At 46.7% G+C, this 24,585-nt stretch overlaps 1 protein-coding gene and 1 pseudogene across 5 annotated transcripts in view; both read right to left on the bottom strand.

Annotated features, from left to right (window-relative positions):
- The window catches only part of ARHGAP17 (Rho GTPase activating protein 17), a gene marked incomplete at its 5' end in the record, with an annotated part of 86,795 nt that overhangs the window by 28,514 nt on the left and 33,696 nt on the right, over positions 1-24,585 (bottom strand). For 3 of the 4 annotated variants that reach the window (XM_079718645.1, XM_079718643.1, XM_079718644.1), the window contains 10 exons: positions 360-441; positions 994-1,105; positions 2,768-2,895; positions 7,869-7,950; positions 8,111-8,179; positions 10,414-10,525; positions 15,701-15,777; positions 16,012-16,123; positions 17,152-17,225; positions 22,831-22,935. In XM_079718645.1, the coding sequence (XP_079574771.1) occupies positions 360-441; positions 994-1,105; positions 2,768-2,895; positions 7,869-7,950; positions 8,111-8,179; positions 10,414-10,525; positions 15,701-15,777; positions 16,012-16,123; positions 17,152-17,225; positions 22,831-22,935 (953 nt within the window). Of the gene's footprint in view, positions 1-359; positions 442-993; positions 1,106-2,767; positions 2,896-7,868; positions 7,963-8,110; positions 8,180-10,413; positions 10,526-15,700; positions 15,778-16,011; positions 16,124-17,151; positions 17,226-22,830; positions 22,936-24,585 lie in introns of all 4 variants that reach the window. The other variant, XM_079718642.1, reaches the window with a different exon arrangement.
- Positions 11,295-12,815, bottom strand: LOC307062553 (tubulin alpha-1B chain-like; annotated as a pseudogene). Its single transcript has one exon. The product of its transcript is annotated as a tubulin alpha-1B chain-like (transcript).

Consider the following 24,585-nt stretch of genomic DNA (forward strand, 5'->3'; position numbering starts at 1 on the left):
TGCTGCACGCAGGCTTTTCTCTAGTTGCGGTGAGCGGGCACTACTCTTCGTTGTGGTGCGCGGGCTTCTCATTGCGGTGGCTACTCTTGTTGCGGAGCACTGGCTCTAGGCGTACGGGCTTCAGTAGTGGCAGCACGTGGGCTCAGTAGTTGTGGCGCACGGGCTTAGTTGCTCTGCTTTCCGGACCAGGGCGTGAACCCGTGTCCCCCGCACTGGCAGGCGGATTCTCGACAACTGCACCACCAGGGAAGCCCTTTAATGTTATTTTTATGATCCCCAAGGGTAAGATGATTTCCAAAGGGGACAGAGTATTGCGTCGTTTCCTTTAGCTTTTAAAACCAGGTGTTCTTTCAACTTACCTTGCAACTTGTGTCCATTCTTCATACAAATTAAAAGTCATCAAAGGTTCAGGCAGTTCCCGTAAATAGGACTTTAAAGCACCTGAAATTATTAACACCCTCTTTGAGTATGAGAAGGGGCAAGGCCGGAACTCTCAGGATATATTATTTTGCAAATTGAAATGATCTCAACTATAACCGTTCACAATGTATATAGAATAAATCATGAATTGGCAGGAGTGGTTACAGAATGAAATGCTCATAAAACAATTTCCACCCCGTGTAAAATATATTGAGAGATCAATAGAAAATAAAATTCGTTTCAAAGCTATCTTCTTAATAAGACATCATCTCCCTAGGCAGATGGAGATTTGGGGGTAAAAGGGAAGAAAATACAAGCATGCCTCTAAACATTTGGATTATAAGCTACCTTCACCTTTACTTAATAATCAGGAAAACAAAACAAAACCCCCAAAACAGGAAGAGAAAAGATATGTATGTGTAAGTGTACGCACACATGCTTTTCAGTTTTATTTGTCATTTCAGTTTTGCCACTAAAACTTACAAGGAGACCATTTAATTTTAACTGTCACTTAATATTGGACCTTTAACTGATGATCTGTTACCACCTTGAGGGCGCCTCCCTGGAGCTCACCTGCTACAGCATGGGGGTCTGAGTAGAACTCATCCAGGTGAGAAGTAGAACAGTCTAAAGCAGCTTTCAGTTTCTTTAACTTGGAGGCCCCAGCCCCAATTCGGAAAAGGCCCTAAAGACAATGAAAAGCCGTTAGTATCAAGTTCAAGTTGTGAGCCTTACACTGAGTGGCAGTAAAAATCTGATGGAAGAGCCTTCCACCCACCCCGCACCCCCAGCTCCAGCACAGCTTATCCAGGAGAGCTGCAGGGCTGTCGGGAGGAGTAAAGAGGACTGAGCTTGTACCCCGGGCAGAGTGACAGGCAGAGAGCAGACCATTTTTCACCAGTGCTAGCTCGTGCCTTGCCCCATTGCCAAAATAACCATGCCTGTTAGGAATCTATTTAAAAGCAATATTTCATTCTTCCACCAGGTTGATCACCATGGATTTTCTAAATTTAGGAATATTTTTTAAAAATTGAAATCTCAAGAAAAATTGTTAGGCTTGCCTACTGGTCACTTTCACTGCCCTAAATGTTATTTGGAGAAAAACCCATGACAGGTCAGCCACGGGAGCAGGCCTGATGGAGACATTGGGCCAGCACTTATAAGACTTGGGCTTTTAGCAACATTAATCTAGGCAGAGTTTCCCAACCTCAGCAGTACTGACATTTTGGGCCAGATAATTCTTTGTTGTGAGGCTGTGCTGTGCACTGAAGGATGTCTAGAAGCATCCCTGGTTTCTACCCCCTGGATATACAGTAGCAACTCTTCCCCCTGCTCCCCAAGTTGTGACAATCAAAAATGTCTGCAGGGCTTCCCTGGTGGCGCAGTGGTTGAGAGTCTGCCTGCCGATGCAGGAGACACGGGTTCGTGCCCCGGTCCGGGAAGATCCCACATGCCGCGGAGCGGCTGGGCCCGTGAGCCATGGCCGCTGAGTCTGCGCGTCTGGAGCCTGTGCTCCGCAACGGGAGAGGCCACAACAATGAGAGGCCCGCGTACCGCAAAAAAAAAAAAAAAAAAATGTCTGCAGACCTTGCCAAATGTTCCCCGGAGGCAGTGAAACTGGCCTTGGATGAGAAGCATTCATCTAGGCTGTTAGGAGCTGGGGTCACGGTGATGGGGTTGGGGTGCGGGGTCGTGACTGGAAGCAAATGCAAGGAAGGTTCCCCAGGGGGTTTCTTGATCTGGGGTGCTGATTACATGGGTGAGTTCAGATGGTGAAAATGTATCAAGCTGTTTGCTTATGATACCTGCACTTTTCTATATGTACGTTACACTTCAATACTAAGCTTTCAAAAGTTAAAAGAAGACTTGTGTTTTGATTCTAGCTCTGCCCCAGCATGAATTCCTCGTGTGCTGAATTCCTTGTCTACACAAGAAGAGTAATGAGACCTGCCCTGCTTGGTTCATGGGGTTTTCTGGGTAAGGATTCCACAAAATAAAGTATGTAAATGTCCCTCCCACTTCCACCCCACTACATAGTACTACACAAATATAAAATTCGTGTTATTAGAAACTAAAGCTCATGGGAGCTCTGGTTCTATAGTACCTCATGAAATTCATTTTCACAAATCACAACCACAGTGTAAAATGAAATAATCAAATGGGACCAAAAGGAAAAAGGCAGAGTGTACTGCGGGTAGGCAAGGTAAATACTGCTCTGTGAAGCCTCTGTTTCATTTAGGGTCTACCATGGCAACATGGACAGGGTCTCAGTGTGAAATGTGGTCATGGTGAGCGCGGTTGGAGAGCCACTGGTCCGCGGAGGCCGGCCGGGGCAGCGGGGCCTCACCTCCTCCTTCATGCCCGTCTCCAGGAGCAGCATGACGCAGGCCTCGAGGGGCAGCGCGATCTCGCGCCCGCTCCGCTTCAGGTGTTCTTCCAAAGGCGTCCCGAAGGCGGGCTTCTCTGCCCACTTATCTAGAGCAGCAGACCATTCAGTAAGACATTCGACAACCTCACGGCATTGCCAAGTTATTTCCTCCCCCAAACTACTGAAGGGGATTTTTTTTTTTTAAAGCCCGTAGCCAAGGATTTGGAAAGGGGGAAGCATCTATTCTCTTCGCTTTTGTCAGTTCCCATTTACTAGGGTACAAAATGTGTGCCAGGCTGGGGAGGTGACCAGTGGATCAGCGCCCTGACGTGCCCACGTGGCACCCAATGCAAGATGCCCAGTGGAAGCTGCGATGGTGCTTCTGGCCCAGCATCACACCCGCATTTACCCAAGACGGGTGGGCTGCCTTGCGCTAAAACCAGTGGTCCATCTAGGCACACTGTTTTCACTGAAATTTATCTAGCCATGAAAAGCATAACTGGTCTTCTACCTAGAGGATGAGAAATAGACTCCTTCCATTAAAAAAGGAAATAATTTCTTAAAAATTTAAACACAGGCCACACATTGTCATACAGGACTGGAGAGGGCCCATGCCAACCCCTATTAGAGGCGACATCTCCAGGACATGCAGCACTTCTGGTGCCATATCCCCAAACAGTCCAAGATTCTGAGTAGGAGAGAATGCAGCCCCAAGGCAGCTGAGGCTGGAGGCTGTGCCGACAGCAGCAAAGCAATACTGCATGTTATTTTCCAGTCATATGCTCTGCTTCATTCCACAAAAGATTTGAGGCAGCTTAGCAAAAAGACATACAATAAAGCGGGAAACAGGAACAGGCATTTAGGACATTGATGTATTGAAGGAGAGTAAGAAGGGTGTGGTTGGGCCCAGCCTGCCTGGCGGGGTGCAGAGATCCAGCACCGACTGAGAAGCACGCAGAAGCCAAAGAGGGCAAACCAGTTGGTGGAAAATACTCCACTGGGGAAGCGTGGTTCTTTCCAGCGACAGGAAGGGCTCATGTCCCTCTCAGCCTGTGGACGTGTGTCCTTCAGCCACTCTGGTATTCGAATCCTGGATTCCAGGAGAGGCAGTGTTACCCTAGCGTGGCTCTGACACTGCCCTGCACGTGAGAGCAGGCGGGGCCCATCACAGGAAGGAAAGTGAGATCCCACAAACCCGCAGACCTGGGTGCTTGTGAAAAGTCAAAACTGGATAGAAAGAGCAAGTAGGGTAAAGGTTAAAGGAAGGGGTGGGGGGTTGGGGCGCAGAAGGCAGTGGCCACTCTCAGAACTGTCCAGAGGCCCCTCGTCCCTGGCTTCAGCCCTGGCCCTGGTCAGTGGAATTCCAAACACAAGAAGCATCCAAGGGCCTGGCCCTTCTCAGAAGACAGAGCTTTGGGACAGTCCTCTCAAAGGCCAGATCTTACCTTGAATACTTTCTCCCTTTTATCTAAAGCAATGATTCTCAACACAGGCAGAAAAGGGCCAGCTGACCCTTCGCCTGGGCGGATACATCAGAATCACCCAGGGGAGTTCTGCAAATGACTCCTGCCATCACCTCCCCATGCCCGACCCTACTATGCTGAGAGGCAGGCACAAGCCAGACTCCTGCTGGAACTTTCTAGTAAATCCTGGACAGGGTGCCCCTCCCCCACCTCGGTGTAATGTTGGCAGAGGGTGGAGGTGAGAGCCGCTGACCTAGAGGCCACTCCGGAGGCAAACTCCACCACAGGGGCTGCTCCTCAAACCACAGACCTCTGACACGCGAGGCCCTGCGGCAGGCACCCAGAGTTCACAGCGGCCCCCCGCCCCTGGGATGAGAGCAGTCTATGTGTGAGGAAAACACAAGACACACAGGCAAACGCACAACAGCAATTAACGAGACAAGACGTGTTTGCTAAGCCGTGGCAGAAAAATGGTATAGACTAGGGTCGCAAACACAATCGTCTGCAGGGGCCGGATGGGCATTGGAGGTGTGGGATCGGGGTGGGGAGGGCGTGGTTGGCCAAGACGCAGCAGCTGCTCCTTGGCGTCAGAGCAATGTCACCACGCGGGAAGGCAGACCCAGCATCACCAGGCCCTCTGGACTTTCAAGAGAAGCCAGAAGTTAGCACTGTTATGTGAAAAGAGTCTGATTTTTAAATGATGGCAATGAGTTTAAAAAAATTTTTTTTTAATTTTTAAAAAATTTTTTTAAATGAGATATGGCTGTTTGCGACTTCTGGTGTAGACCATAAATGCTAGAGTGACTCAGGAGACGGAAGTGTTCACTGTTGGCTTCAGTTGTCAGAGAAGGCTTCTCAAAGAAGGGGAGCTTGGCGAAGGTCTTAGAAGATGGACAGGAATTAAATAGACCAGGAGGACTTAGGCTGAGAAAAGACCAGGGATCCTGAGTCTGGGGATGGACACTTTATTCCACACTTGTGCACCGGGCGACAGGGGCACGGAGTAGAGTGGGGCAGTGAGAATGGAGAGGAGGGCACAGCAGAGGGAAAAATGCACAGAATCCGGAGAGAGGGTATCAGAAAGGAAGGAGAAGATGGCTCCAAGGTTTGAAACCTGGATTGTTTGGAGAAAGGAGGTACCAAGGAGACAAGGCGAGAGGAAAGGCCAGCTGGGGTGGGGGAAGCATCAGTTTGCTTCTTGAGATACGCTGAGTTTAAGGTGACAGCCGGTCATCAAAGGGAACTGACGCTGAGGCTGAGAGGATAGAGATGCAGGTGTCAGTGGAGGCCACCAAAATGCGGGGATTTTGAGAGAAAAGGTGGGAGGGAGGGAGAAGAACACAGGAGAAAGGACTGGATCTCAGGAAAGGCATGACTTCTGAGGAGCAGACAGACATGAAGGAAACACAGCCTCAACAATGACAGAAAACAATCGAGTGAAACGAGGGGAAAAAATTGACAAGGAAGAGAGGGCTCAAGCCACGTCAAATGCCAGAAGCTAACAATCAGAATCATCCACCCATTGGGACTTGCAATGTTTCTTTGTCTGTTTGTTTTAATAGCAGAGTGATTGGGAGTAGAAACCAGACTGCGAAGTGTTAGGGGTGGGAAGGGGGTTAGAAAACGGAGGTGGCCGACGGAAATGAGCCATTCGAAGAACCTCCCAGGAAAATGAAGGAGAATGCAATGAAACGGGGCATCACGCTGAGGACAGGCAGGTATTGAACTAAGGCCAGCCGACCGAGAATGTGAGAGCAGGGTGCACAGGGGCGCGGGGCAGAGGGGCAAGTTTTTTTTTTCCTACCGTAAGGACACTCTGAGTCTTTCTGAAGACAGAGAAGAAGGAAGAGGAGGACAGAACTAAGACGAGAGGCAGATGTGCGGACAGGCAGAGGTGAGAAGGGTTGAATTCCAAGGCTTGGGTGAAGGCGGCAGCCTTAGAGAGAAAGAAGAATCTCATTTCCTTCACTGGCTGCTCCCCCCGACACGCCAGCTTCCCTTGTTCCATCCTAAACCGCCTCCCTGCCCCTGCCTGTTCCCCATGACTTTCTGACAAACTTCTCTAGGGAAAATAGCCTTGGGTAAAAATAGAATGGGAGTTTAAAAAAAGGGGGCATGGCGCTGCTTAAATCTTCTCTTTTTTGTGCCCGTTAAGTCAACCTTTCCAAACCAGGCTTAAAGCCATTCAAAGGCTGGGATGATGATGTTTACTGTTTTGTCCTATGCACGGCCCCGCACACAGAAGGGACCCCATAAATACAGGCTCCCAGTGCTATGACCTGGGCCAGCAAGAGTCGGCCCCTTGCGAGGCTGACTGTTCGCCAGCAGCTTCATTCCTTTGCACTCTGACTCAACCCCATTACCCACGAATTAGGAAATGGGATCACTTTGGAAAGCAAGGGCAGCTCGGCCTCTGAAGATTGGCCCAGCAAATCAGAGCCACTACACTCAAGATGGCTAAAGATCTGGCTAAGGGGTCAGTCAAGACATAGCATTTTCTCTTCTTTTTTTTTGGTCGCGCTGTGCGGCATGCAGGATCTTAGTTCCCCGAGCAGGGATCAAACCTGCGCCCCCTGCAGTGGAAGCGCGGAGTCTTGACCACTGGACCGCCAGGGAAGTCCTAAATAGAATTTTCTGATTCCAAAATCTAAGGACTTTCAGGCACAAAGTCACACCCTGTTGGGATCGCCTGCAATTTAGGGGAGGAGGAGTGGTATTCTTGAGGGGCCAGTGTGTACGCACAGACATAACCAGCCCCATACACACACATGCTCAGTCTCTTTCACAATCACAGAGTCATCACACTCAGCAACTGGCTTGATCCTCTTTCAGCTTGAGACCAGTGGTTCTGTCGGGGGCACCTGAGTTCCAAATGTCAGGACTATACCATAAGCAAAAGAGTGTAACAGGTCCAAAGGTGACAGAGAAATGTCTGATCATTTACTGATCTCTGCTGATAGATGCTCTGATGGCAAGTCAGAGAGAATTAGAATCAAAAGAGTTAATGTTCAGTTTAAAACTAAACATCAAAGGAAAGTTTGGTCCACTCGTAAGTTGAGGGTAGGATCTGCAATGCGCTTGAATATGGTGGGCAAAGTGAGTGCTGATGAGAACAAGATCTGAACAAGGTGGCCATGGTCTCACGATTCAATCACACTGATTATGTGCCTGACGATGCGGTATCAGGTACTGGCTTCTAAAATTCCTTTTGGGAAGTCCAAAATTTTTTTCATAGGATGTACGCTCTTGGAATCACAGGGCTAGAATTAAGCCCTATGAAACAAATAACTGATTTGCGAAAAGATAATTAGAGGCTAGAATGTTTTGAGCCTATTTAGAAGATAGAAAAACAGATGCTTCCCCCAAAGGGTGCAGCTTTCTCTTCAACTGAAGATTTCAGAAGAACTGCAAATGTTCCATTAGTATGTTAATTTGCGTTTGGAAGAAATTAGAGAATGCAGCAAGGGAAGATGAAAGTGTGCTGGGAAATAGTGCCTGCCTAGGCAGAGCGGCTTTGTCCAAAGGAAATGCATGCAAAGGAGCTGAGTAAAGAGGAACAGAGGCAAAAGTGGCAGAGGCGAGAAGGAGGCATCAGGCCAGCACGCAGGTTACATTACCTTGATGGGCTCGCAATTCGGGAAGGGCCTTTTCTAAGACTGCTAATGCTTTTCTATGGTAATCTGCTTGAGCTTCTAATAACTGAGAACAGACCCACATTCAAAAACAAAAGTAATGTTAGCATTGGATGGACACACACACACAATGGCTGAGCAAAACCAAAAATGACATCTTTTGCAAAAAAGCTAAAATGACTCAACTTTTACAATGCTTTAACGTCTCGTCAGGGCAAAGTGCTTACCGTAACAAAAAATTTGCCATACTCCCCTTCTTTGGCCATAAAATTGTACATATCCGCTGCAAGCTGATCCTGGGTAAGTGGAAGAGAAGATACGTCATTGAAGAAAAAAGAGGTGAAAGAAAATAGCATCTGCGAATTGATCTGTGAGCTCCTAGAGCAAACTGTAATGAAACAGCTGCAGATTAAATGTCCATCAACTCACTGGTACAATCATACACAGGGATAACGAAAAGAGTAATCAAGCTTATTATGGACTGACATGGAAAGATCTCCAAGGTTTATTATTAATATGCCTTGTTAAGAAGGAAAGCATGGAGCACTACTTCTGGTATGGTATGTTACTATCTGGGTAAGAAAGGGAGAGGAAATATTTTTATCACCATATTTGTATAAAAATACCCCTAGGGGGTTTCCCTGGTGGCGCAGTGGTTGAGAGTCCGCCTGCCGATGCAGGGGACACGGGTTCGTGCCCCGGTCCGGGAAGATCCCACATGCCGCCGAGTGGCTAGGCCCATTAGCCATGGCCGCTGAGCCTGTGCGTCCAGAGCCTGTGCTCCGCAACAGGAGAGGCCACAACAGTGAGAGGCCCGAGTACCACACATACAAAAAAAGAAGTCTCTCTTTTAACTTAGCCCATAATGCACCAGTTCAAACCCCCAAACTGCTAGACAAATTTATATCCAATAAGGAGCCACTAGCCAAGATCTAGGTTAGACCAGATACGAAGAAGACTGCTGCATAAATGACACTGGCAAAACTACAACTCTTCTGAACAAGAATAAGCCAGTGCAAGACTTTTGTCAGAAGCATTTGTGTGATTATCATCTTTTTAAACGTAAAGGCTATGGCATGACTTTGTGAGTCCAGTATTAATTCTTACCCACTATATTATTTTCAACAAGTCATTTTACTGCAGTTAACTGTCCAAGGTTTGCCATCATGAAAAGTGAATTATAGCATGACCTGAATAAACTAAAATATAGCAGTCTTAATGCTATCTAGTAGAATGTGGAGACCATTTTTGGAAAATGATGAATAATAAGAGGAGGAAAAGTCTCAGGAGATGATCCTAAGATTCACCAAAGACCTGTTTCTTTACCACCTCAAATAACATTTGGAATAAACATTTATCTTCGTAGATAGATGCATAGAGAATAACCACCTACTCTGGAATTTAGATTATGAGATACAAATTTTTATTTCTTCCAAATTAGAAGCCAATTGTCCTAGCAACATTTTAAAAATAATTCTTCCCTTCTCTATGGATATATGATGACCCCTTTACTATAAATTCAACCCTTAAATATAACAGCATTCATTCTAGAAAACCTATACAATTCCATGGATCTATTTTTGTGCCTATTGCGCATTGTTTTAATTGTTGTAATTTTATGATATGTTTTTATATAGTTTTTCGCCTTTTATTCTCCCACTCTTCATTTTAAATAAGCGTAGACGTTTTTGTCAAGTTTTTAAAAATATCCTACTTGAATTTTTTTAAATTAATTAATTATTTATTTTTTGCTGCATTGGGTCTTCATTGCTGCGCATGGGCTTTTTCTCTAGTTGCAGAGAATGGGGGCTACTCTTTGTTGCAGTGCGCGGGCTTTTCATTGCAGTGGCTTTCTTGTTGTGGAGCACGGGCTCTAGTCATGTGGGCTTCAGTAGTTGTGGCATGTGGGCTCAGCAGTTGCAGCTCGCGGGCTCTAGAGCATAGGCTCAATAGTTGTGGCACATGGGCTTAGTTACTCTGCGGCATGTGGAATCTTCCCGGACCAGGGCTCGAACCCGTGTCCCCTGCAGGTGGACATTGGCAGGTGGATTCTTAACCACTGCGCCACCAGGGAAGTGCCTGAATTTTATTTTTAAATAATGTTTTATTCTGAGTATAAAGTAATGTAGAGGGCTTCCCTGGTGGCGCAGTGGTTGAGAGTCCGCCTGCTGATGCAGGGGACACGGGTTCATGCCCCGGTCTGGAAGGATCCCACATGCTGCGGAGCGGCTGGGCCCGTGAACCATGGCCGCTGAGCCTGCGCATCCGGAGCCTGTGCTCCGCAACGGGAGAGGCCACAACAGTGAGAGGCCCACGTACCACAAAAAAAAAAAAAAAAAAAGTAATGTAGAGTCTTAGAAAATAAAGAAAGAAGGAAGAAGAAAATAAAACCTACCTTGAATATCATTCAGGGAATTCTAATAGGAATTATGTAAAACATTAAATAATTTGCAGTATTTGACCTTTCATCCATCACTTGCAAAAACCAAAAGATTGATTTAAGTACATATTCATTAGTGAATTCTCCTACCTTGCACTGTTCTACTTTATTTCCAGCTTCATCCATCTCTTCCTTTAGGGTATCTATTTTTGATGGAAGCCCCTGAAAGTTGGTTCCTGAAGATTTGTGAGCCTGGTTCCATCTGCAAAGCACAGGCATAGCCATTATTTGAGAATCAGCTGTATATACTCAACCTTATGGAGTCAAGGGCCTAATGGAGACAGATTCCTTCCCCAAAACTGATTCTACCTGGGACAGGTATCAGCACCTAGGATGGCAGCTCTGGAGTTTATCCTTTAAGAATGGAAACGGGCAAAGGTGACACTGGCTTCCCGCTGTGATGGGACTCTGGTAGTGCTGAGAGTAGCTGTCTGCTCTGAGCAGAAATGGCCACGCCTTGTCCCATGCAAGCCCAACTGCTGCAAATCAATCCGTGGAACCCCTTCCTCTACTGTCCAATCTTGGGCTCTTTCCCATCAAACACCCCCTTGTTCTTTTGCTTTGATCTAGAATGTTCCCTGTGCCACTGGGGGTCAGTTGCTGCTCTTCAGGACCCCTTATAACACCGCCTACTACCATCCTGACCTGTGATTACTTTCAGTAAGTGAAAGCCAGAACTTCAGTCATGGAGCTAGTAATTGATAGCTGTGAAAGCATGTTAAGAATTAAAATCATTTGTAAGGATTAATACTAGTATCTACAGCAAATCTGAAACATAATGTGGGATGTTTATATTCCCTTCATAAATAAGTCAAAAGGACCCCTCCCCCAAAATTATACTATAGCAATAGTCAGGGGAAGTGAATGGGGAATAATAATCTAAAACAATTTCTATTTGGTTTTCAAGTGTGTTTTGACCTTCTGTTTAAATACGGACATGCCTGCTATGGCAGAAAGTTCTAGCACTTTATTTATTTTTTATCTTTCTTAAAGCCTTTACCTTTCAGACATGACAGAAAAATCTTACAGGTACACATGGAAAAGTAATACATGATCACAGTTGAAAGTGAAGACAATCTAGTCAGAAAGCTTTTACTCCTGTCAGCTAATGTTGAAGCTGAAGTTCTGAGTATGACATGCTGCAGGGCTGAAAGGAATGGTAATTTGCCTTCTTCCTCTCCCTCTTCTTCAACAGAATCCAAACCAACCTCCTCATAATCCTTCTCAAGGGCAGCCATATCCTCACGGGCCTCAGAAAACTCTCCTCCCTCCATGCCCTCACCCACGTACCAAAGGCATGCTTGGCATACATCAGGTCAAACTTGTGGTCCAGGTGAGCCCAGGCCTCAGTGATGGCTGTGGTGTTGCTCAGCATGCACACAGCTTGCTGTACTTTGGCCAGGTCTCCACCAGTGGGAGGCTGGTAATTAGTGCCAACTTTGAAGCCAGTGGGGCACCAGTCCACAAACTGGATGTTGCGCTTGGTCTTGATGGTGGCGATAGCAGCACTGACATCTTTGGGAACCACGTCACCATGGTACAACAGGCAGCAAGCCATGCATTTACCATGGCAAGGGTCGCATTTCACCATCTGGTTGGCTGGCTCAAAGTAAGCATTGGTGATCTCTGCTACAGAAAGCTGTTCATGGTAAGCTTTCTTAGTAGAGATGACAGGGGCATATGTGGCCAGAGGGCAGTGGATGTGGGGATAGGGCACCAGGTTGGTCTGGAATTCTGTCAGATCAACATTCAGGGCTCCATCAAATCTCAGGGAAGCAGTGATGGAGGACACTATGTGGCTAATAAGGTGGTTAAGATTTGTGTAGGTTGGGGGCTCAATATCGAGGTTTCTATGACAGATGTCATAGATGGCCTCATTGTCTACCATGAAGACACAGTCAGAGTGCTCCAGGGTGGTGTGGGTGGTGAGGATGGAGTTGTAGGGCTCAACTACAGCTGTGGAAACCTGGGGGGCTGGGTAAATGGAGAACTCCAGCTTGGACTTCTTGCCATAATCGACAGAGTTGTTCCATCAGCAGGGAGGTGAACCCAGAACCAGTTCCCCCACCAAAGCTGTGGAAAACCAAGAAGCCCTGAAGACTTGTGCACTGGTCGGCCAGTTTCCGAATTCGGTCCAGGACTGGGTCAATGATCTCCTTGCCAGTGGTGTAGTGACCTCGGGCATAGTTATTGGCAGCATCTTCCTTGCCTGTGATGAGCTGCTCAGGGTGGAAGAGCTGGCGATAGGTGCCAGTGCGAACTTCATCAATGACCGTGGGTTCCAGGTCCACAAACAATGCCCTGGGCACATGCTTGCCAGCGCCTGTCTCACTGAAGAAGGTGTTGAAGGAGTCATCTCCTCCCCCAGTAGTCTTGTCACTTGGCATCTGGCCATCGGGCTGGATGCCGTGTTCCAGGAAGTAGAGCTCCCAGCAGGCACTGCCGATCTGGACCCCAGCCTGGCCAACGTGGATGGAGATGCACTTATGCATGGTGGCTACAGGTCAGCAGGCGCAGGCAACAGGAGTAGATACCGGGTCCTGGTTACCGTCCTCAACAAGTTAAGAGTCGAGGTAAGTAACGCACTCTCTAGCACTTTAAATTTAAACATGGATATTACATAGATGCAGCATGAAGGCCCATGTTAGCAACTTATCAAGCTTCCCAGATGACTGCATTGCCCCCAGAATGCTCTGCCCTGCCCGCTTTCACGTTCCTGTTGTGACGCACTTCTCCACAGCAAGGCTTCAGTAAATCTGCTGAAGCAAAGCTGGCAGTGGAAAGAGCATGGACTTTGGAGCCTGACAGGCTGAAGTCTGAAGCTCGGTTCTACCTTCGTTAGCCGTGTGACCTTTGGCAATGGCCCCACCTCTCTGTGCTTCAGGTTGTCTCATCTGTCAAACTAAGGAAACAAATACCGTCTGCCCGGCAGAACTGTCATAAGCAGCAGAAGAGAGAATAAATATATATACGCCTGTGTGTGACTATGATGGATTCCCACTTAATGTTAGCTATCATCATTCTCCTCCAGGGAAAAGCCACAGGAATAAGTCAAATAAAGAAGAAATATTGATCTGTTTCAGTTTCTCTAATACCTACTTTGATTAGTTAAGTGAACAGGACCATGAATGCAGGGCCAAGAATCAGTGCTGAAATCTCCTCTGGGATACATGTGCTGCAGATGTAAGATTCCTGGCAGGTTGGCATCTATAATATCGCTCAACCAACTCCAGCAAGAGCGCATTCACGGCCTTGTTTAATTAACTATTAGAACATTTTCCCTTATCTTCAGCAAAAATCTACCACAGGGGGGCCTGCACTCCCTGATCCTGGTTCTGGCCACAGGGCTCTAATCACATGTGTGCGTGTGACAAGGAGACGGCAGACTCTGCGTTCAGAATCCTAGCCCTGCCGTTTATTATGTCTAAGACGCAAAGCAAGTCATAGACACAGCATGTGCAGGTGCCTCCAGTGTCTGTACAAATTTCCTCTCAAAGTAGGGGGTGTCACATAACCTCCTCACCTCTGTCCCCTCCAACTCTCACTGAAGGGCCTCTGCACTTAGTGTCCAACACGGAGCCTGACCCACAGTGAGCACCTACTCGATGTCTGCTGAAAACACAAGTGGGCAAATGAATAGGGATTGCTGGGAGAATCGAAAGGGCTGACATATCACATACGTAGTCTGATATCTGGTACATGGCAAGTGTCCAGTAAGTGGTGGCAATTATCATGTTCACCATGTGCTAATTCCTAGATGTCCCTCTTATCATCTCAACTTTTCTTAAATCAGGACATGTCTTACCAATTGATTTGTACACTTAATAAAGTGGTGTTTCTATTTCATTTTCCCCCCAAAATCGGATATTAAATCATTGGTGCGTCTGACACTCAGCGACACTTTAGAAACAAGGAAATCTGCAATAAAAGCATCTGACACGGGGCTTCCCTGGGCGCAGTGGTTAAGAATCTGCCTGCCAATGCAGGGGACACGGGTTCAAGCCCTGGTCTGGGAAGATCCCACATGCCACGGAGCAACTAAGCCCGTGTGCCACAACTACTGAGCCTGTGCTCCACAACAAGAGAAGCCACCGCAATGAGAAGCCCAAGCACCACAACCAAGAGTAGCCCCCGCTCACTGCAATTAGAGAGATCCCACGCGCAGCAGCGAAGACCCAACGCAGCCAAAAAAAAAAGCATCTGACACGTAGAAAGTCAGTAAATGTTCTCTGTATCTCCATTTATTTGCCAAACAGAAATAATCATGTCTACTTCACAAGAGTGCAATGAGGATTAAAAGAGTTAACGAAGCAGGGCTCAGCAAAGCCAATTGCTTTTGTAAATAAAGTTTTATTCGAACACAGACATGCTCATTCATTTATGTATTGCCCAGGGCTACTTTTTTTTTTTTTTTTTTTTTTTTTTTTGCGGTATGCGGGCCTCTCACTGTTGTGGCCTCTCCCGTTGCGGAGCACAGGATCCGGACGCGCAGGCTCAGCAGCCACATGGCTCACGGGCCCAGCCGCTCCGCGGCATGTGGGATCTTCCCAGGCCGGGACACGAACTCGTGTCCCCTGCATCGGCAGGCGGACTCTCAACCACTGCGCCACCAGGCAAGCCCTCCCAGGGCTACTTTTATGCTACAACAGCAGAGCTGAGTGGTTGGAACAGGGAGCATCTGGGTTGCAAAGCTGAAAATATTTAGTACCTGGCCCTTTACAGAACAAGTCTGTCAACCCTTGTATAAGGTATGAGAAAGGATGGGGCCCATGGTAGCTACCTCCCTACTCCTCTCATATGAGTCATTGATACAAACGCCCTCACGGATGGAGCTGAGGCTGGAGCCCAGCCACGGAGCACTACAGACAGGTCATCTGACATCAGCCCTCCAGGACAGCTACTAGGTCTTACTTAGTTCCTCCCTGTTGAGCACAGCATTTCTTGATTGTGAAAAACGATCCTAACCACACAGGTGTTTTTTGACACAGTGGGACGCTTAGCAGCTGCTAAGATCACAGATCTATTTATTCCTACACTCCACTACTCCAAGGACAATGCTCTTAGAACTGTCTGCCACCGTCTCTTCTCCCCAGAATACACTTACTTAGGTTTTTATTTTTTTCCCTGTCTCCTTTCACTATTGGTTGACTAAGAACAGGGTGTTCTAACATCATCCCGCTGCCACGCTGGGGAGAACAAGGCCTGAAAGCAGGTGTAAGTAGGCTGTGACTCAGTCTGTGAGTCAAGTGTGTGAATCTGTGATGACGTCTGTTTCGTGCACCCAGCGGTCTTTATCTGTGTTGAGGAGGGGGATGGTTGCTGGGGATGTGACAGAAGAAAACCGCATTACTGGTTATTTTTCACAGCTTTATCTTACCTGGCTCTGACCGAGTCCCAGTCTAAAACCAATCTGGCGAGCTGCTTCCTCTGTTTCTGGATGTTAGGAATCTCTACCTGGACAGAAGAACACACCACATATGAAATGGGACGAGCTTCGGGGTTTTCAGTTTAACCTCTGAAAGTGCTATCTTTATTTACCATTTTTTTTGTCTCTTAGGCAGAGGATTTTGTACCCTCAACTTACTCCCCTTATTTCCAAAAAGAAGTGTATGCCAAAGCCACTGATTATGGTTAAAGTTTCAGACACAAGTGAACCATTCCCCACCCATCCCCCGCCAAAGCACCCACCTCTGCTATGCCGTACAGAGGGTCCACAATCTCCTTCTCGATGAAGACTTCATGCTGAGAGAGTTCCAGAGCCAGCTGATTCTCAGCATCTCCACACGTCTCCAGCATCTTCCTTTAAAAACAAGATGCCCAACAACAAACATACGTCCATTAAATCTGGCACCAGGTTCCCACCCTGAGCCAGCTCTGCTCTCCATACGATGGGAACGCATTAGGGCGCTATACAATAGAGCCTTGAAAGTACTATAAACTTCGGGCATGAGTCCACAGACTTGTGCTTTAAAATGAACAAGACTACCTCAGGTATAATTTGTGTGTACACGTGCGGGATGTGTGTAAACAGTGAGGTGAGAACTCACTGAAAGATTAGGTCCTCTGGTCAGGTGAAAAGCAAGTATTCTCAAAAGTACCCTGAAAATCTTTTAAATCATATGTAACGTTTATTATACTATGCTGTTTTCTGTCTGCTAGTAAGTCCGGCCTAGGCAGTGTCCTTCAAAGAACGACAGAGCATTGTAGGTCGTGGAGCATGGCAGACCCTGGGAAATGGGCTGAAAAGTCCAAAGGCCATATCCAGCTGGAAAAAGAGGGCCCATGTTACAGCTGGAGAGAGCAGACAGGATCAAAGGACACTGGCCTTGTAGAGAAGCAAGTAGAAGGAAAGGTCAACCTTCCCTCTTACAATGAAAACAGCTTTATTATTAGATTCTAAACTTATTTATCTAATACATGCTCATTGTAAAAAAAAAAAATCCACATAATTCAGAAAAGGCACTATTTTGAGACAACCTCCACTGACATTACAGTGATCATCTTTAAAAGCAGTGACTTTTAAGGACTAGATGGGACTGGTCAGGGCTTATAAATCTGAGTCAACACCTGGACCACGGAAGGGACTGAGTTCTTTATATCCAAGCTCAGCAGATTAAGTAATTGACCTTATCAATTACTTTTGTTATTGGCCCTTTGTATCATCCATCCTTGCTTCTACTAAAAGGAAGATTCTCTAGCATCCCAGTGGCCTCCCACGGGGCCTCAGCCTCTGGTCACACATGTGGCTGCCATGTACACCACCCATCCATCCACCTCTACCAACCCACAGGGCGCATGGCTCTCTTTCTGAAATCGCCCAACTCTTACCCCAGGAGAGAGTCTTCTAGCTGAGTTGATGCTTCTTGCATATTCTGAGCGAGAGCTGTCAGAGGGAGTTTTTTCTGGAAGGCAGAAGACAATGCATTTCTTTTTCATTATAATTGACACCCATTCTCAATTACCTACTTCAGATCATCAGTTACTGGTTTCTCCTCCAGGTAAACTGCACAGGTAAGAGATATCCTGTCTGGGTTCAGGTTCTGGTCTCAAAGGTATGAGTTGTGTGACTTAAGCTCTGTGTCGGTTTCCTCATGCCTGGAAATTAGGGATAACAGTGCGAGGGTCCTAGGGCTGTCCGTTGACTAAAGGAGATATTCAAGGTCAAGTACCCCAAGTAAATGTATCACATAACATTTACTGAGTATATGATAAGTACTCAGTAAATGTTAGCTGCTATTATTACTGTTGTTGGTGCTATTACTATAATTACTATAATCAAGAGCATACTATGACCCAGGCACTGGGGACATAAGACATACACCGTGCCCTCTGATTATCATGACAAATAAATGCAATGAAGTGCTCAATTTTAAAAACTTTTGCTAGAATACTCATTCTTAAACTGGCTCTTAAATTGGCTGGAATCATAAAGATTTAGCTTTAGTTAAAGATCTGAAAATATCTAGCTAAATATCCAAAAAATTAAAAAAAATTTTTAAGCACCAAGCCACTCATTTTCCTATCAGAGATTTGTTTTTCAGCTGGAAATGACCATAAGGATCATCTGATTAATGTTCTAATTGTGCAGTTGGGGAATGTGAAGCCCAGGGGGATTACATGGCCTGGCCAGGCACCCCAGTGACGGTGCAGAGCTAGACCTCGGTGCTAAAAGCCCAAGCCCCGGTTCAGAGTCTGTCCATGACTAGCTAATGGCTTATCTCAGAATACAGGCAGAAGAGGCCTGGAAAGTAGCATGTGGGTTGGTTATAACACCATGATCTGCTAACGAAAAATGCTTTCATTGCTGCGGTACCCCATGTAATTTTGCCTTCCCAGTAGAAAGGGAACTGATGTCAAAGACCTGGGGTCCACCTTGCCGTGGCATTGCTCTGCCTTGACCTCGGGCATGTCACCTGCCTTTCCTGCCTTCAAATGGCTCCATCTGTTACACTTCTAGAATATCTCTGGAAGGCTGTACAAGAAACTGCTACTACTGGTGGTCCTGGAGAGGGGAACTGGGTGCCTGGGGAACAGGGTGCCTGGGGAACAGGGCTGGGAGAGACCTCATGTTACATTCTTTTGCATATTACGGATTTTGACCATGTAGATGGACAGCTCATTCAAAACGGTACACAGAAATTTAAAAATAAATAATGAACAAATATATTTACCCATCTCTCCTCCCCCTCAGGTTATGTTCAAATAAATAAATAACAGGCTTCATCTGCCCCACAAGGAGACGTTCCCAGCTTCCACATTAATAGACCAGGAAGATATGAGAAAATGGGCAGTGCGCTTTGATCAACATAGAGGATAATTCATACCTTTTACTTATGTTGCCTTTCTAAGGGAATTTAATATAGGATAAGTGCAGTAATCAAGAGAAATATACTTTGTGCAACTCTGGAGCTCTATGGGAAAAAAAAATCATAAAGAGAGGAGTTGACTTTGACAAGTATCATTCAAGTGCCCAGTTGTAACTAACCTGTGGTTTCCATGCCCTGACTCCAAAGCATCAACAATCCTGGTTCCCGATGTACAGAAATAAAGACATCCTGCTCATTTAACATTTGAGCTGATTAATGAACATGCTGTCTACCAACATCAAACTCCTCCACAGAGAGGGCTGAGGGCTTCCTAATTTATAAAAGGCATGCCAGCTGCATGAAAAGAAATAATTCCAGGTCTAATATGAACCACGACATAAGCTATGCCATGTCAACAGTTTGGGCTGAGAAGGTCACCTGCCCTGTCTCTCTTCCCTCCAATTCTTGCCTCTTCACACGCATGGTGGGGCCTTTGCAAGGCTCCTCCTGTACTTTCTAGAGCGCGAGAGACTGCTGACCTCTCGTGGTCACCTATCATTTATTCCATGGCGACTCTTCTTCCCACGTGCAGAGCGTAGACAACCTCTGAGCTCTGTCTTGGGCACTTTGGTTTGAGGCTGGAAAAGGAAGCCTAAGGCATTAGGTTTTAGAAATGAGGGAGAGGCACCTTTGCCCCTGTTGCCTGGAATAGGCCCATCACCTGCCACTCATTTTCCTCCTTTACAGCTAGGCCACCACCCTCACCAGGAAGCCTCCCTTGACTACCCCTCTCCTCCTCTGGTGCCCATTCTTGGTCCTCCCATAATACCCTGCGCATATTTTGTTTAGTATGTTTTATAATTATCCATTAGTGGAGGAAGCCTCCCCCACCAGGCTATGAGCACTTTTTAAGGGAGACACTACATCTAATTCATTTTATGGCTCCAACACTTGTACATAGTAGGTGTTTGATAAATACTTAATTTGTTTGTTTTTAATGAATTTATGTGACACCTGGGCTGTGTTTCAAAGCAGACCAAAGGAACAAGACAATCTGTGTGAATGACAATGGCCTACAGCATGAATGGGAGGAAGCGGGAGATACTGAGACTGATAAGGGAAATGTGATCAGATTATGAAGGGCTGAAGTCATCTAAAGAGCTTGGACTTCAGGATATTTTGTACAGCACAGAGAATATGGCCAATATTTTACAATAACTTTAAATGGAGTGTAATCTATAAAAATACTGAATCATGATGTTGTACACCTGAAACTACTATAATATTAGTCCACTATATTTCAATTAAAAAAAACAAACAAAAAAGAGCTTCGATTTTAACCCAGGCAATGGGAACCAGCCATCGTCCCTGCCAGAGCATCACTGGTATTATGGGATGCTTCCTTATGTGGAACTATCTCTCCAGGCATCTTGGTCCCCACCCTCCAAATGCCAGTAGTGTCCCCCAGACCTTATGGCAACCAAAAAAGTCTCCACACATTTCCAAATATCCCCAGGAGTGTAATTCTGGTCCCTGTTGAGAACAACTAAGCTTAAGATTTTTTTTTTTTTAGGCAGAAGGATGACAGGATCAATTTGTATTTCAGGAAACCATCTCTGGTGATCAGGTTGAAGAAAGGCTGGAAAAAAAGGAAATCAGAGGCAGGAAATGTAGCTCAAGAGGTGACTGCAACAGTCCAGATAATGAGAGGTAATCAGGTCTTGCATTAAGGCGACGGTGGTAAAGACGGAGCAGAGGTGAGAAATTCAAGAAATAGTCACAAAGAGAATCACAGGACTTGCTAATCAAGCAGCTATGGGAGGTTGAGGGTAAGACAAAAGGGAGGGCTTCCCTGGTGGCTCAGTGGTTAAGAATCTGCCTGCCGATGCAGGGGATATGGGTTCGAGCCCTGGTCCGGGAAGATCCCACATGGTGCGGAGCAACTAAGCCTGTGAGCCACCAACTACTGAGCCTGCACTCTACAGCCCACGAGCCACAACTACTGAGCCTGCGTGCCACAACTACTGAAGCCCGCGCCTACAGCCCGTGCTCCGCAACAAGAGAAGCCACCACAATAAGCCCACGCACCACAACGAAGAGTTGCCCCCGCTCGCCGCAACTAGAGAGTGCCCGCATGCAGCAACGAAGACCCAACGCAGCCAAAAATAATAAATAAATAAATATATTAAACACCAAAACAAACACATGCCCTTCACTCATAAAAAAAAAAAAAAAAAGATAACCTAGCTTGCATACTAGGGTGGATAGAATCCAAGAGTCAACACAGAAGGAAGAACCGGTTATACATGCTAAAGTAGACAACTAGGGGAGGAAGTTTTTTGCTTCGTTGGAAATGGTTTACAAGTGTCTGAATAAACACATTAGTTAGGCGCCGTGAGAAGACAGGAGGCGGCCCAAGGAATGTGATGGCGAGAATAAGGAGATGAAGGGCAGAAGCTTAGGAAACAATATGAAAAGGGCAGGCAGAGCAGAAGCCATGGCAAGAGAATGCAGACGAGCAGAGGGGGCAGGACCAGTGGATTGGGCCTGGTTCTGATGGACGGGAACTGCTGCAAGCATTCCTGGAATCGGAGGTGTAGGCAAACTCCTGCTCCTTTGATATACACCACTGCGGAAACTATGTGTTGTGCAAGAGAGGAGTAACCCTGTTGTCAAGTTGGCCAGAAATGTGTGTAGGAAATATAAAAGGAGGGTGACACAGATCATCTGCACACCAGTTCTTCCTTGTGAGACATCTAGTGGCAAATAAAACAATATGGGATGGGCTTCCCTGGTGGCACAGTGGTTAAGACTCCGCCTGCCAATGCAGAGGACATGGGTTCAAGCCCTGGTCTGGGAAGATCCCACATGCCGCGGAGCAACTAAGCCTGTGTGCCACAACTACTGAGCCCATGCTCTAGAGTCCATGAGCCACAACTACTGAGCCCGTGTGCCACAACTACTGAAGCCCACGTGCCTAGAGCCTGTGCTCCGCAACAAGTGAAGCCACTGCAATGAGACGCCCATGCACCGCAACGAAGAGTAGCCCCTGCTCGCCGCAACTAGAGAAAGCCCGCACGCAGCAATGAAGACCCAACGCAGCCAAAAATAAATAAATTAAATAAATTAAAAAAATATATATATGGGAAATCATAGCTTCCCTGTGTGCCATGGAAACTCCCACCTTAATGTTATATGGGGGTCAGGGAATGCTCGTAAGCTGGGAACTCGTAAAACTAAGGGCGGAACTGCCTGATGAACAAAGCTGCTGTGCTCTGCTGGTGGGACACGGGGACCTGGACGCTCTGAACGTACCCTGGAGTAGACATTTGATTGTTTCCTAGAGCCCATCCTTCCTGAGTCCTCCTAGGACCTATCCTGGTCTCAATGGAGCCTATGAGCTGGAGGTAGGACCACAGCCCATGCTCTGGGGTGAGCTGTGATTAGCTTAAGCCAACCAGCACTTCCTGTCTCCTCGCCCAACCTCATCCCCCCACCCGTGGTAACTGGTTGGGGGTTGTGGGAGGGGTTTGTTCAATAATGGAGAATGTGACTCAACGCAGATCAATGCAATGGGAAGGGATTTCTACCTGCCAACAGTATGGAAAAAAGAAGTCTTCTCACTCCATTAAGAAAAACTACTGGAAGAGATGCTCTCTATTCCTGCTGGACATGCACAAGGAAGTAGGTAGCCCATGGGAGCTGCTGGTAGCCAGCTTGCAACCGTGAGGGATAAGGCAGACACTGAAGAAGGCCAAGGGGAGAGAAGGAGAGAAGGAAAGAAACTGGGGTCCTGGTTACATCACCGAAAGGCTAGTCCAAGCCTTACCTGGAGTCCATCCTGACTACTGGACTTTTCAGTTAGTAAGCCAATAAATTCTACTTTCTCAGTCAATTTAAGAGAGGCTTTCAGCTTTCTGCCATCAGAGGATTCCTAACTGATGTGTCCATTCTCTTATGATGACAAATCTCTAAAAGCACCTGGAGAGAATTCAGTGTGAATATGGCTTTCAGCTCAGGGATGTCTTAAGCACAAAAGAATGCTATGATAAGGCCGGTGTTGTGAACGTGAATGGTGATACAAGGTACAGGTCTGCAGGCAAATCTGCTGATGCTGCTTGGGAAAAATCGACGGATAGAGGGAGAAAAGCCTCTCAGAGACGACGCGGAACCACGGCTCCAAGTCCCACCCAGTACTCACGTGTCTCCTCTCGGCATCGGTGCCGTGCTGCCCCTGGAAGCAGGCCACCAGGCGCTTGTGGGAATGGTGACACATGGAGCGCACTGTGTCCAGGCGCCGCTCGATCTGACAACACAAAGACAGACGAGCCATTGGCAAGGCTCAAGACCAACTCAGCCTCTTCCTCCTGCGGTGTTTGCATGTAGGCAGGAAAAAGCATCCTGCCGTTGAATTTTTCAGCGCTTGGATGTAAATGGAAATGGTTCCCATGCAGCTACACCAGGGTTTCTCACTATTGATAAGTGGGCTGGAGAATTCTGGGTTGTGGGCAGCTGTCCCGTGCATTATCAATAGGTTTACCATCATTTCTGGTCTCCACCCACTAGATGCCAGTAGCACCCAACTCCCCTCTTCGTGACAACCAAGACTGCCCCCAGACATTGTCAAATATCCCCCCAGAGGGCAAAATCACCCCTAGTTGAGAACCAATGAGTTTTCAGATCCCTTAAAGGCTGAATCTATGTCCAGGGGTAGGGAACAGTCCTGACTAGAACTTGCTATCAGATAAGTGGTGACAAACTCACACACTACAGCACCAGCAAAGTCCCAGGTCCAAACAGCAGAACTGCAAATGAACAGCCTAAGCCCAGCCTCAGGCCCAAAGCCAAGTGGGAAAGCCACAGGGACATTCAGCTCTCTCCTGCACATGGCAATGGAGCCTTCCACACACGGTACAACCGACAGAGAATCAAAAAAAATGTTCCACAACTAAAACTCAAGATCAATGTTTTCAAAATTATTCCTTATTGGGCTTGGGGTGGTTTTTTTGTTTGTTTTTGGTTTTTTTTTTAAATAATAAACCTCTAAAGCAGAATGGACAGCCAGCAGTAAGAAACACTGACTTAGGGGGCCCACACATCACGATTAGCTTCCCAAAATATTATTGCTGGGATATGGCTGTTTATGGCAAAGAGAGCTGCTTTTTACAGGAAGGAATGCCAAAAATGTGTATTCTGATGACTCATTAAGAATGAGGGCAGGCCCTTAGGGATGCTTTCTATTTTAAAGAAAAATCAACAAGTTCAAAGCAGAATACATTTTTACCCCAAAACATTTTACCCAATGAGATGGTTTTGTGCCTCTTTCTCAAGCAGCCCTTCTTCAGATCCAAGGCCCCATCCTAGGACCCCGATCTGCAGCCACATTTATTTAGGGCCAGATGCCACATTACTTGCCCGAAATCTCATAATGATCCAATTCTAAGACACTGGAAAACTAATACACGTTTTTCATTTGCCACAAAAGCGGGGGTGGGGGGAGAAAAACCCCAAAACTCCATTTCACTTGATTCCAATTTCTACTAGAATGTAAAGTCCAAAGGGCCTTGGTCTGTTTTATTCACAGATTTATCCCAAGTGCCTAGATCACTGCCTGGCCCAAATGGAAGGTAATATTTGTTGAAAGAACAAGTATATATATTGTATATACCCTGTACAGGTATTAGAAAAACAACAGTAAGTAAATTGTGGTTCCCACCCTCTTGGGATTCACAGCCTCCTGGGTAAACTCCATACAAACAAGATAAAAAGGCAGCCTCTTGAACTGCTCTACCAGAGATCTGAGAAAAGAGGCAGGAGAAAGAGCAAATTAAGGGAAGTCTCACATCAGAAACAAAATAATCCCTGTGGGGGCTTCCCTGGTGGCGCAGTGGTTGAGAGTCCGCCTGCCGATGCAGGGGACGTGGGTTCGTGCCCCGGTCCGGGAGGATACCACATG

The sequence above is a fragment of the Hyperoodon ampullatus genome (genome assembly GCF_949752795.1).
Source record: "Hyperoodon ampullatus genome assembly, chromosome: 14".
Classification (NCBI taxonomy): Eukaryota; Metazoa; Chordata; class Mammalia; order Artiodactyla; family Ziphiidae; genus Hyperoodon; species Hyperoodon ampullatus.